Raw genomic sequence first — 14,176 nt, forward strand, 5'->3', positions numbered from 1 at the left:
CAGACATTTGCGTGCCAATAAATCCATCTTCTAATGGAGGTAAAAGATATATAATCACCTTCATTGATGATTTTAGTAGAAAGACATAGGTGTATTTCTTGCAGGGAAAATTTAAGGCTTTTGCAGCCTTTGAAAATTTCAAAGTCATTGTTGAAAAAGAGATTGACAGCTCAATTAAAATATTCCGCATTGATCGTGGTGGAGAATACAACTCGCAAGAATTTGTAAATTTTTATGAAACTCATGGAATCAAAAAGACAACTTACAGCAGCCTACTCGCCTCAGCAAAATGGTGTTTGCGAACGAAAGAATCGCACAATCTTAAATATGGTGCGAAGCGTTTTATCAAAAGGTGGAGTCCCTAAAAATTTTTGGCCAGAAGCAATCAATTGGAGCATTCATATTTTGAACAAGAGTCCCACATTTGCTGTTCGAAATATGATACCAGAGGAAGCATGGAACGGGCGAAAACCAACAGTAGATTATTTCAGAATTTTCAGTTGTTTTTCTTATGCCCACATTCCATATGAGAAAAAGAGAAAGCTAAATGACAAGGGGGAAAAATGTATCTTTCTTGGTGTTAGTGATCAGTCTAAAGCTTATAAGCTATATAATCCTAACACTAGAAAGATCATTATCAGCCGCGATGTTTAACGAAGAAAAGTGTTGGCCATGGAGTAGCAATTCAATTCAACAACACATTCCTGTGATGTTTGATGAAAATGAGAATGATCAGCAGGTAGTAATCACTCAAAATGTTCCTAAAATTACTCAAAGTCCACCGATTTCAGATGAGGTAACTGGTATTAAGAAAACTGAGGATCCACTGACACACTTTGCTTTATTTTCATATTGTGATCCTGTAGCTTTTGAAGCGGTCAAAGAAAAGAGGTGGCGAAAGGCAGTGGATGATGAAATCGCATCCATAGAAAGAAATAACACTTGGGAGCTAATGAATGTTTAGGGCAAAAAACAATCTGTGTCAAGTGGTTATATAAGACAAAGCTGAACGAAAATGGCAAAATTGATAAACACAAGGCACGATTGATACTGAAAGGCTACAGACAAGAATTTGGTGTGGATTACAAAATAAGTTTTTGCTCCTGTTGCAAGGCACGATACAATCAGATTAATGATTGCAATAGTTGCTAAAAGCTCATGGTCAATCTATCAATTAGATGTGAAGTTAGCATTTTTACATGGAGAGTTACAAAAGCAGGTATTTATTTTGATCAACCTCCTGGCTATGTGAAAGTTAGTAATGAACACAAAGTTATAAATTATAAAAGGCTCTATTTGGACTAAAGCAAGCACCTAGAGCTTGGTGTGGTCGTATAGATACTTACTTTCATAAGGTTTTTAAAAATGTCCATACGAGCATACTCTTTATATAAAAAAGGAAGAGGGGGTAAATTGCTTATCGTATGCTTGTATGTAGATGATCTGACTTATATTGGAAATGATAAAGCCATGCTTGAAAGCTTTAAGAAGTCCATGATGCTTGAATTTGCTACGAGTCATCTTCCGTTGATGCATTATTTTCTTGGCATAGAAGTAATGCAATCTGTTGATGGAATATTTATTTCTCAAAAGAAATATGTGCGAGATGTTTTAGACAAGTTTCAAATGAGTAATTGTAATTCTGTAACCACACCATCAGAAATTGGATTGAAACTTGTGAAGAATCCTGAAGGAGAGAAGGTTGGTGGCACTTTCTACAAACAAATTGTAGGAAGTTTAATGTATTTAACAGCAACAAGGCCAAATATTAGGCATGTTGTAAGTCTTATTAGCAGATATATGGAAAGTCCAAGAGAACCACATCTCCTTGTTGCCAAGAGTATCTTTCGATAATTGAAGGGTATTGTTGATTTCGGGTTGTTTTACAAAAAGGAAGAGAAGTATGATTTGATGGGGTTTAATGACAGTGATTATGCTGGAGATTTAGATGATTGAAAGAGTAATTCAGATTATACTTTTATGTTGGGATTAAGGGTTGTTTCATGGTCATTAAAAAAGCAAGCGGTTGTTACTATATCAACTACCGAAGCTGAATTTGTAACTGCCACTATATGTGCCTGTCAAGATGTTTGGTTGAGGAAAATGCTTGAGGAGCTAAGCTTTAAGCAAGGAGTTGCTACAATTTATTGTGATAGCACCTCTGCTACTAAACTCTCTAAACATCCTGTTCTTCATGGTAGAAGAAAACATATAGATATCAAATATCACTACTTAAGAGAGCTCACAAATGAGGGAGTCGTTGATCTTGTTTACTGCAAAAGTGAAAATCAGGCTACTGATATTTTAACCAAATCTCTCAAAATGGCTATATTTGTGAAGCTAAGAAAATTACTTGGTGCAACTACTTTGGAGAATTCTGCGTGCTGCATCACTAAACTGATAGTTTGCAACTTTCAGTTTAAGGGAGGGATTATTTAGTGACATGGTCTTCAAATGACCAAATCACATTACTTTCTCCTAGTATTTATAAAGTTGTTATCAGTTGATTTATCCACTTTTGTTTTACTTAGTCCAAATAATTGTTAATGGTCCAGATATAATGTCTTATTATTTGCAAGTTATTGATTGTACTGCCTATATAAGGCATTTTTCTATTCAATAAATTATGTAGCAAAAGTTTCGGCCATTTGTCCACTTATTTATCTTCTCTTATCAGTGGCAAGTGTTTATTTAATAACTCTGCATGCAAGAGAGAGTGACATGTTTTGAACATCTAGAAAAAAAAAATGTTGAACACCTGGAAACAGAAAAGTTTATGCCTAACATGGCGCCTTTGACCTCTTTGTGGTGCAAGATTGTAGTAGCCAATAACATACATACATACATAACCAAAACTGTTGACAGGAACCCAGAAGGATATCCAATCCAATCGCTGCCATTTTCCATGAAAGCCAAGTCTGGTGTCCCTTTGATATAATTAGCAGTCAGGTCCAGTCCTTCAAGATGCCTTGAAGAAAACAATCGAGAGAGGAATGGAACCACTGGAACAATTGAAATGCATATAAAGTGCTAGAAGGTTAGTTAAATTGGCAAGTCGGGCTCCTGGGATTTCACCATGTATATCATTATAAGAAAATGTCTCCAGATAGGTGAGCGTTCTCAAGTGAAAATGTGGAGTTAAAACGTCAGATGTCACAACAGTTTCGGATGCTACTTACCGAGTGAGTAAGATTGTTGAGTTGAAGACCAGTGATCACCTTATTGCTAATTACAGCTTACAAGTTCCCACTGACAGCAATCTGAATGTAGTTAATTAAACAAGTTTTCCTACTTTATCATCCTAATTTTCATTAGAAGTGCTACTTGTATTCTGGTTTTCTCTTTCAGACTTGAATCATCAGTTTAGTGTTCACTTGTCTTTTTTTAATTCCTGGGAATAATTAACTGTATAAGGCCTTGTAAATGTATAGTTTGTAATGAAATAATTAACTTTCGACTATGAGCAAAAATGCTCTCATAAAGTAGAAAAGTAACATTAAGGAAGAGCAGCAAAAACTAGTGAGTAGATTCTGCTGCAACATTGAAGTAACCAATAAATACATAACCAAAATTTTTGACAGAATCCCAGAAGAGTATCCAATCGCTGCCATTTCCCATGAAAACCATATCTCAACAAATACCCTCTCTATCTCTGGTGGCTTTGTTTCAGGTGATACTGCCTTCTGACATGGTACTTGAATTTGCATGCCACACAATCCATTATTATTGGCGTAAGAATCAGGATCAGTCATTGTATCCATTTGAGGACCATTTAACGCCCTTCAAACTTGTTGTCTTTTAAGTTCAATTGTGTGAGTTGTAACAGATTCGCAAATGTTTGAGAAATTTCTCCAGAGAAATTGTTGTGGGACAGATCAAGACTCTCCAAGCTCTGCAAATCACCAACACTCCGAGCTACTTTTCCTGAGAGCCTGTTACTGGATAAGTAAAGCGATTTCAAATATCTCAAACCGCCTAAATTCTCGGGAATTTCACCTGATAATTGGTTGTTTGACAGGTCTAGGAAATACATGAGACTATTTAAATAAACAAGAACTTGCCATGACTCCTTCCAGTACACTTCCAAGTCGTGCATTCCAGTGAACTCCTCCCAATAGGTTCTCCAAGATTTATGTGATATATTCGCTCTGTTGTACGCAAAAATTATTGATGAATCATAATTAGTACTCATCCCACTAAGATTTCCCAAACTAGATGGAATATTTCCGCTAAGGTTATTGCTGGAGAGATCAAGCACTCGAAGAGCACTGAGTTTTGATAACTCAAGCGGAATGGACCCTTTAAAAGAATTGTTTCTGAGTTTCAAAACTTGGAGAATCGACAGAGAATTAAACACTGGGAGATCTCCTGTGATATGGTTGTCATGAAGATCAAGGTATATGAGCTGAGTTAGATTTGTTAAAGACTGAGGCAAGACACCAGAAAATTCATTATGGCTTAGTATAAGCACTTCTATGTATAGTGGATATGTGCAGGAACATCACCGGAGATTTTGTTGATGAAAATAGCAAGAATGACTTTGACGGCAATGTAAGACAAGGGCAGGTTCTGAAAGCACCAAAAAACTTCATGGTAGTTAAAAGGGCAGAGAGTGATAGATTCTAGTATGTTGCCTTCAAAACCAACGATAACGCCATGACTTTCGATGCTGCTGGGCGCACTTCTGCTATTAGAGCCATGCCAGTAGAGGTCGTAACCAACGCATTTCGGGTGTCGGTGGACGAAGCCAGGAGGATCAAGTTCGAGAGGCAGGAGTCCACCTTTGGTAGGTCCAGGACTCGGTCAGGAAGGAGAGATGTTGCTTGAGGAAGCATTGTAAAGTTAAAATAAGAGGCACACACTTAGCCCTTTTTGTTCTTGAGTGTGCAACTAAATATAAGGTCTAGAAATAAAGGACACTTTGATGGTCTCTCATGTTACGCTTACGTAAGTAGGAAGAGCTTCTACTTGGCAATAAACAAAATCTTCTCTTTTATCTTTTTTCCTTATTTTTGTTTTATCTGGTCTATGAAAAAGCAATAAAGAGATCATTTCTTCTTTTTCCCCTTTTCTTTCTCTGGTCCATGAAGAAGAGATGTAAATGTCAATTTTGAATGTGCTCGTGCTTGACCTTCCATATTCGATATGAAGAAGGTCACAAATCCTCGACAGAACACATCCATATTTGATAGGGTGTTGTTTAGCAGTGGTGGTCCTTTGCTTTTGGTTGTTGATTACATTTGGATTAGTGTCTCTGAGATTATGAAAATCCGATGGTAGGTTAGTTGGCAGCCTAAACTGCTGAAACAGATTAGTTGGCTGCCTCGCCCTTAACTTGGTTTAGAGTTAATTCTGATAGTGACTCGCCGTCGTCTTCTTCTAGTTTAGCCATGGCTGATGGCTAATAATAATTGAAATCAGTTTAGGGTTCATGTGATGTATAAAAAGGAAAGTGATGAAAGAGAAGGGGAAATAATGGTGGGAAGTAGTTATAATATTGTTACCGTTATAAGTAGAGTCGCTCTTCATTTGCCACGTCAGCTGTTTTTAATAAAAATTTCCTCGTTCTTTAGCTTTATTATTTGACGAGATATTATGTATAATTAGTTAAAAATTATATAAAAAAATCAATCTATAACTAAAGTTAAACATTAAAGGCTAATTTGAGCCTTTTTTTCATAACTATATTATCTGCCTCAAAAGATTTTTTGTAAAAAATAATAAGACATGTCAAAAATATTTTTATATTTTTATTTATATTGATTGATTTGATAAGTCTACATTTTAGATTTAAAATTTAAAATTTAAAATATTTAGTTAAAAAATTTTATTGCTGGTAAGACTTAAAAATTAAAAATCAGCAATACATTTTCTTATTTGGATAAAATTGTTTATATTGAAATTTATTATTAATAAATTACTTTTAAACTAATTTTGTAAAACTAATTTTTTATAATTTATAGTAAATAATTATTATTTTAAAATTATACTTAACAATTATGATACATAATTATAAAATTTAAAATTATAAACTTTTCTTAATATAATTTAAATTTTAATCTTTATTTTTAGAATAATTTTTTGTTAATATTCTAATAAATAAATGCAATTATAAAATTAATTATAATATTTCTAATTATTACAAACTATTTCTATTTATTTCTATCATTAAAAATAAAATAATAAAATAAATTATATATGTAGAAATTATTTCATACTAATCATCACCATTAATAAAATTTTATTATACAGTTTAATATAATATTACTAATTTAAACTAATAAAATTTTACCAAAATTTAATGTCAGCGCAATTGAGTTCTGCCCCCTCAGATGTAGAAACTCGGATTTTTTCTTCCTGCGGTCAGTAAAAATGTACCGTTTCAAGATATAAAATTGTTAAGGGCAATCCTCGGATATTTCCTGCCTTATTTCATATAATCCCTCAGCTTTTTTAATGCTTAAATCAAACCAAGACATTAAAAACAACAAACAAACAAAAAGATACGGGTTTCTGTCTGTCTTTCTTTCTTTCTTTCTTTCTTTCTTTCTTTCAGCTTTGATATTTTTATAGTCTACACGCATTCAAGAATTTATAATCCATTTTACATACAACCACAGTCCAAGTTCCATTAAAAATCTGTACGGGTAACCTCATTAACACACTACCTTGCACATACAAATTTAGTAAGGATTGGTCTGTTTATATCCTGAGGATTTGAGATCAGCAATACACTCATCCACCGTTCGTCGTATATATAAGGCCAGGGCACAAAGAGAGCAATGAAGCACAACTTGGCTGCATTCACCAGGTACTATTATAAGTAAATATTTCAACAAGATATTACCCACCAGCTCAGGTTATGCCTCAGGGCACAAGCTCTCAATTCTCTCTTTTCTCTATTTCTCTTACTTTCCCTTTTACAATCCAATATGTGAGGACATCCTATAAGAGAAGCATAACTTGCAGGATACAGCCACCCCATGTATTCCAAGTTATGTCTGAAAATACCCTCTCAGCTTTCAAAATTTGAAACTATAAATTTCTTTTGGGGCGATGCCCTACCCCACATGTATCCCGTCAGATATTAGCATACGGTTCTCCCATAACAGATGGATGCAATGTAGAGATTTTTGGACCATTTTTCCTGTTGTAAGAATAAAGGTTATAAAACAATAGACATCCTCTATGCAAAGCAAAATATAGAAACTTAAAAGGAATTAAAACCGAATTTAACCAGGTGCTGGGAATGAATATGAGATAAGCATGACCCTACCTTTACATGGGTACTTGGGAAGGCAGAGGTACGTAGAGTTTCCTGGGTTTCATCAACCATTTTCCTTTTTGGAATGCTTAATATGAAGGCTGCCTGGTCAGCAGTGGCAGCCATAGATGTGATCCTGTAACCACTTTCCCATCGTCGATGTATTCCTTCGCTTGGGTACAAAAAGTCGAGCTCCACAACCTTTCACCCCATAAATTCAAAAGAAAAGAGAGAATAAGACACCACTGGGTGAAAAGAAAGCAGAGTGGTTAGAAAAAGGCGGAAAATTACACATTTATTTTCAACCAGAATGTTTACCTGATCGGAATATCCAGCATTCCTGGACATCACCACACCCCACCGATTGCCAGCAGTTGTCATGGAAGTGACATGAAACCCTTCTTTCCATTTCTTATTTATCCACTTAAAAGGAAAAGATTCGCTTACTTTGTAAGATTGCTGGGTGTAAGGAGTTCCTACATGATCATAGAAATGTCAGAAACATCCTTGATGACATTCAGGGGCTAAGTAAATTCTGGGAACTTTCCAACTTGAATTGATGTAATTTACAAAATACCTCTACCTGTTAGATTTAGAACTTCTACTCATGTCATGTATCCCAAAATTCAAGACAAATAGAAATCTGTAACATCCTGTCCATGTAATTTTACAAACAGATACTAACCTTTCGACATGACAACTAATGAACTTCCATTACTTGCACCAGCTATTGAACTAATGTAGAAATTTTTTTCCCACTGTTCCATAATCCAATCCTGATAAGAGTTCAACCACGATATACATAGAGTTAATAAATTCATTAAAAACATGATTCACTAGCAGAAGATGATAGGAACTAATGTTTTCAAACTATAACCTTGTGCAGGAAGACAGCTGACAGTTCATAAACCTGTGAAGTGAAACCAGTTCCAGCATCCATGATTAGGGCCCAGAGATTAGTTGCAGATGCCACACAACTTATATATAGCCCATCTTCATTACCCTTGTCCACATGTTGCCGTAGCCTCGCATCAGCTACATTATAATGATATCTGCAGTCCCAATAAAAGTGTTAATTATTCCTAAGCAAAAGAACAAACAAGACAAACAAGACAAACAAGATGCTTTGTGTAATTGATATTTTCTGCCGTCTATGACTTTGGATAATGCAGCAATGAAAGCTCCAGATAATTTTTGAAGAAAATTTATCACATCCTCCATAATCCAATAAATTCTACCTCCACCATCAAGAATTGCAACAATTTCAGTAATAAGCTTGTGACAATAAAAGGAGAAATTTTAAAAGTTCTCCAATATTTTAATTAAAACAAGACTACACCATCTAACTAGAATAAAGTGGTAAAATACTTTTGGCTTTTTAGAGATTTTCAAATCATTGTTATTTCCGAAGTGCAATCAATCACAGTTTACCACATTAACTAAACTCTTAAAACACCTAGAGACCTCAATTCATTGGCAGCCATATAAACTCCATTTTCTACTCCCTATCTAATTACTTAGTCCACATTCTCCCAGGTATGTATTGTGGAACTGTCCATATCCAGTTCATCCTTCAGAACCATATCACATCCCGGATCTGGTGAAATAGGATGAATTGAGACAGTATTTTGTAAATACGTGATTATCTTGAATATATTAACTATTTCTTTATCTTCCAATCACCCTCAGCTCATTCTCCTTACCATCTCAATTAGTTTACAAGAGAAAACCTAATATCATTCTCAATCAACCTTTGAACACCACACAGGCACATGTCCATGATGATAATACCCTAAATCTAACCAAATCCTTTATAGTATATGGACAACCATTCAGCTTTGGAGGCAAGAAGTCTTTCTGGTCTTCTATATGTAAGCATGTATTTCTGGTGTTCTACACGTACTCGATGCTCTTGCCAATCCAGGCAATAAGACGTTGCGGCATTTGTTCCTGACCCGCACAAATTATTAATTTTTCCTCAGTCAACAAAGAAATATGCTTTAATCACCAAAAGTACAAACCATCTGTACCCTTCATAATGACAAAATATCAGAGATGTGTAGTGTAAGTAAATAGATGCTTTGTTAGACAATGGTGTGCTAGCTAAGAATGGTGATCAAAACTCCTAGATGTTAGATTAGCATAGATAGGCCATTAGCTTCCGGTAAGATCTAATCTCTCTTCTTTACAGGCCAAATTTACATGTGTCACCAGAGGAATAATTACTCTCAGTTTGTCTCAAGTGAAACAATGTCCTCAGGATTTGATATGCACTCTAATTTTGCTTTCCTTTCTAGGAATCATTCTCAAATTCCTAAATGCTAGATCTTGTGAGTTGCAATCCATCCCCCTTATCTTGGACCTCCTCAACCAACCAGAAATTGAAGTAACAAACATAATTATCCACATTTATTAGATTACTTAATACAAGAGCAATTAGAAGAGAATACTTTAAAAAAATTTCTACAAATGCAGAAGGATCAAAAAGGTATAAGGAATATTTTCAAACTATTTTAAGCCAAAAAAAAGTAGATACTTTTGAAATTAAAACTAAGCTGAGAAGAGTTTTACAGGAAGCCTCATCCTATCATCATACCCATAATTGGTAACCAAAGTATCCATCAGATAATTAGGAAAACCAAGTGAAATCCAATGAATGCTTGCTCACTCACCCAGGGTATGGATCAAATTGTCTTCCAGATTAACAATGGTTACGCGGAACAGTTGGAAACTCGCAACTCATCAGCAACTAGATAAGAAATCAAATTTACCTCTGCTTCATTGGTCGGCGTGCATTGTATACAGAGATCCACTGTGTAGCTGGACTGCCTAATCGTACTTTCTTCTTAGGTTGCTCATCCTCCTCCAAGTTTATAAGTAATCTTCCACGTTTTTGTCCAACCTATTTATGTACGAAAGAACAGACAAAGTCAGCAATTCAGCACACATCCTATCCAACTCAAAAGGAGTAGCAAAAAACCACAACTACCTTGAGAGCTCCATCAATTCTAATTGGTCTCAATGGAACGCAAGGTTCAATCAAGCTATCAAAGAAAGATATCAGCTTGGCATAATTGGGCTCCTCATCAAACTTCATATTAGTAACCGCTTCAAGAAATTGTTTGAATGGGGCAGGACAAAAACAACACATCAACTCAGGAGAAGTGGCCATCTTTTTCTTACAAACAAGAAAACTTTTGTTATCACCCTGTAATTTTAACAAACAGCAAGATGACAGCAATAAGGAATTATGTCAGTCGTTCATTTTAAAAATGTAACCTCAATACAAATACATGAAAAAAGAATACAAATTTCACCTGATACCCCTGCCAGGGTAGCCTTCCTTTTAAAAGAAATATCAAAGTGTAGGCCAATGATTCAAGATCATCCCTCCGACTTCCAGTTCGACCTAAATGGGCATGTACACTAGCATACCTTATTGTTCCCCTGCCAAAGAGATGCATGATAATTTAAAGATTATGCATAAAATGCTGAAGATTCATAAAAGGGGGAAAATTCCACACACCTGAATACATCAGGCCTCTGATCATAATCAACATGTTGACCGGATGATTGGTCTTTCCATCTAGACGCTGAACCAGACACATGCTAGTGAAACAACATATGGCAATAGCTCTACCCCAATCTCAACCATGTTGCAATTTTAAAACCAGAAAAAAATATGCCAAGAAAAACATGCGTGTTTTACATAATTTGCTCATGGTTTCACTTCAAAAAGGCCATGCAACAGAAAGGGAAGACAGCATACCCAATCCAAGATCAATCAGATATAGCTTCTTCTCATCAGCAGTTCCAGGTTGACCAAGTAAAAAGTTCTCTGGCTTCACATCTCCATGCACAAACCTTGCTTGCACAGAGGTCAACATCATAAGGAAACGACACATTGCAACTCAGAGAAAATGCAAGAGATGATAAAAGTGGAAATAATAAAAGTAAAAGCATGAAAATAGGAACTCACCCCTTCATATGAAGCTTTTCGAGAATCGATATTGCCTCCACAGCAATGCAGGCCACCATATTTGGTGACATCCTGTTGCAGGTTCTAGCACATTAAATTTGCAGGGAGAAGAAGAAGAAGAAGAAGAAGAAGAAAAGAAGGTTAAATAACCATGATCACTACATGTGTATGTGCGAGTGTGTTAATTATATACATTTATACATGTACACAGAGAGAGATAGAGAGAGAGAATGTGCGTATTTTCTTACGACTGGCCAAGGGAATTCCAAACATCCCAAAGACTGGGTCCAAGCATGTCCATGACCTGAAAATTTTAATTAGTTTCTTTCAGAAAGAGCAAGCAAAAATTCAGAGATTTTAACCACAAAGAAGCAACACTCACCAGAATGTAGAAATCTCCCTGGCGCCCCTTATAGTGTACCCAAGGAATTCCATAACACCCGTTTAGAGTACTTTTAAATTTGAAAAGGAAAAAAAAAATAATAAAGGTCAATAAGGAATGAGGAATCAGGTAATAAGTTTCAGATATGTGAAGTTCAGAAGGATAAATCTTTTAAAAACCAAGTCTTGTAAGAATATAGATATGTACTTACTTATAGACTTGCCACTCATAAGGAGGGCCATAATTGCAACCTTTGCTATTTCGGTGCTCAAACTTCAAAGCAACCTATAAGAAAGGAACTCAATGCATCACGTTATGAGTTGTTACAACTTTTAAATCCATAGACATGGGAAATAGGTCTTTAGGTATACCTCAATTGCATCTGGTCCAGTTCTATCAGTACCACCACTTACTCTTCTGCCAACATAAACTTGCCCAAAACCACCCTTACCCAACTTCCTTTCTATTTTATATGTAGGAGAATTGCCCACTTGCACCTGCACACATCAATAGAAGCATTGTCTTCATTAATAGATTAACAATTTGATCTGAAAGTGATAAAAATGCTAGAAACTTAGAGAAGCTAAATAAGAATTTATGAATACAAGAGAAATAAGGTAACCAAGTCAGCCAATAGTCATTAGAAAGAGCAAATAGCAATATTTAAATTACCTCTGTCAGCTAAAGAAGGTTCAACAGCAGGAAGTTGTGTTAGTTAAAGCAAGCATCTATCCAATTTTAGCTAAATAAATAGCAACTTAATGTACACAAATGGAAATTATACCCTCTCTGGAACTGGAGTTGTGCTTCCTTCTTCTTCAACTCCCATTGCCTTATCAGCACTCCCACCTTCCATTGCAATATCTTTGTCTGCCACCACCTCAACTCGATTATAACCAGGTTCAGCAGCTCTTAAAGCCGCAGCTTCAACCTCACAAGGTTCTGGATCTAAATCAATCAACCTAATGCCTCGGCCTCTACCTGCAGCGGTCGGCCTATTGGGAATTGCTGGTGAAGCCCCTTTAGCTACAGCTGTAGCATTGCCACCCCTTCCTCTACCACCAACTCTCCTTCTGGTCTTGTTTTGAGCAGGTTGTATCCAATTATCTGCTGGGTTGACAGGTTGTTGGAGAGTCTGAAGATCATCAAGACGCTTTGATCTCCGAGCTCCACTTCTCAATTCTGGCATCCTCAGCCCATGCAATTCACATTCCACTTAATTTCACTAATATCCCTTCAAGTATTCTGTGAAAAAAGAAAAATATTTAAAAAAAAAAAAGCCCCACCGACATGAGAAATATGAGCTCGCAAAACATAAACCATACTCGAGGCATAAAATGGAAAGCCATTTAAGAAACTAAACTTGTATTAGTCACACGCACTCTCACAGAGAAAGACAAATGAACCAGAACACATAATATAAACTACTCTCCCGTACGCCTAAGCATAACAGTACAGAATCAGTCTAACAGTTGAAACTATCCCGAACAGATGGGCATAAGCTAAAACCCAACCACGACGTACATGGAAAGCCCAAGAATCACCTAAAGTTTCAAACTTGATAGCGTACTCCTATTGATACAAGTTTTTCAACCATGACATCGCATGATTCAAACTACAGCTATGACAACACTATTAGTGACTAAAACTGAAACCATTAAAAGGAAAAACCCCAAAAATATACCGTTAAGTTAGTAAACAGACATCAAAATCAGATATATAACAGAAAGAAAAGCCAAAGCTACGTACTCTAAAAGCAACACACACATCAAATATAAACAGCCAAAGATACTATTTTTAGCAAAAGAATTAAAGCAAATGTAGCTAATGTACACAATAAAAAAGAATCCCATTATTGAAAATAAACTTTCCAACAAAACTAAATTTAAGGTTTTTTAATCAGACACATCAAAAATTTTGTATTAAAAATCAGTTAAATCAGTAACAAACAAAAAGCTTTCAACAAAATTTGAAGTGAAAAAAGACTCAATGAACCCTCTATAACCAAACAATCTGTCTCCAATCCGATCATCAAAATAATTTATTTTCAATCATGGAAAAAAATAAGGAATCTTTTTGTCTTTAACAACAAAAACTGAACCGATCATCTACATAGGCAAACAAAAAGATTAAAAAGTACTTACAGATAGATCCTCGATATAAACAAAATCAAAACGATCGCAGCAACAAAAGGAGAAAAAAGGAAGGCGATCGATTGTGAGTAGATCGCCTTCTTGTTTATCACGGTGGAAAAAGGAAAAGAAAAAGTTTGTGGTTTGAAAATTAGAAGAAAAACAAAAAAGCTGTATCGATTCTAATTTTTGTTATGAGCTGTTGATTTTGCAATGTGTGTGTTGGAAACGATAAGGCGATGGTTGGCGGTGGAGGTGGAGGTGGAGGTGAAGGAAGTGGAGGTGATGGTGGAGGAGGTGGGTGTCTTTGGTGTTCTCACTCTAAAAGGAAAGGTTTTTTTTGAAGACACAGTTTTGTGTGTGTGTGTGTTTTTTTTTGGTTTATGTTTCTCTCACTAAATTTCTATCCAAGTTTTCGT

General features: G+C 35.6%; 2 protein-coding genes across 3 annotated transcripts; both read right to left on the reverse strand.

Moving 5' to 3' along the window:
- Positions 1-3,772: 3,772 nt before the first annotated feature.
- Positions 3,773-4,835, reverse strand: LOC8276510 (receptor-like protein 46). Its single transcript, XM_048380348.1, has 2 exons — positions 4,635-4,835; positions 3,773-4,426 (listed from the first exon to the last, which is right to left on the reverse strand). Exons 1-2 carry the CDS (start codon positions 4,833-4,835, stop codon positions 3,773-3,775), a joined length of 855 nt encoding a protein of 284 aa, XP_048236305.1.
- A 1,948-nt stretch (positions 4,836-6,783) lies between these two features.
- Positions 6,784-14,176, reverse strand: LOC8276511 (casein kinase 1-like protein HD16). 2 transcript variants are annotated; one of them, XM_048380265.1, is made up of 17 exons: positions 13,770-14,176; positions 12,410-12,870; positions 11,997-12,122; positions 11,837-11,910; positions 11,626-11,695; positions 11,492-11,547; positions 11,244-11,327; positions 11,034-11,128; positions 10,791-10,857; positions 10,582-10,711; positions 10,254-10,472; positions 10,036-10,166; positions 8,142-8,316; positions 7,950-8,040; positions 7,583-7,740; positions 7,277-7,465; positions 6,784-7,147 (listed from the first exon to the last, which is right to left on the reverse strand). In XM_048380265.1, the coding sequence occupies exons 2-17, from the start codon at positions 12,812-12,814 to the stop codon at positions 7,088-7,090; spliced, it is 2,130 nt and encodes a 709-aa protein (XP_048236222.1). In that variant the 5' UTR covers positions 12,815-12,870; positions 13,770-14,176; the 3' UTR covers positions 6,784-7,087. The 2 variants fall into 2 exon arrangements, with proteins under 2 accessions (XP_048236222.1, XP_002525432.2); XM_002525386.3 differs by having other exon boundaries at positions 11,244-11,315; positions 13,770-14,175.

This window comes from Ricinus communis, chromosome 10 (assembly GCF_019578655.1).
Source record: "Ricinus communis isolate WT05 ecotype wild-type chromosome 10, ASM1957865v1, whole genome shotgun sequence".
NCBI classification, from domain to species: domain Eukaryota; kingdom Viridiplantae; phylum Streptophyta; class Magnoliopsida; order Malpighiales; family Euphorbiaceae; genus Ricinus; species Ricinus communis.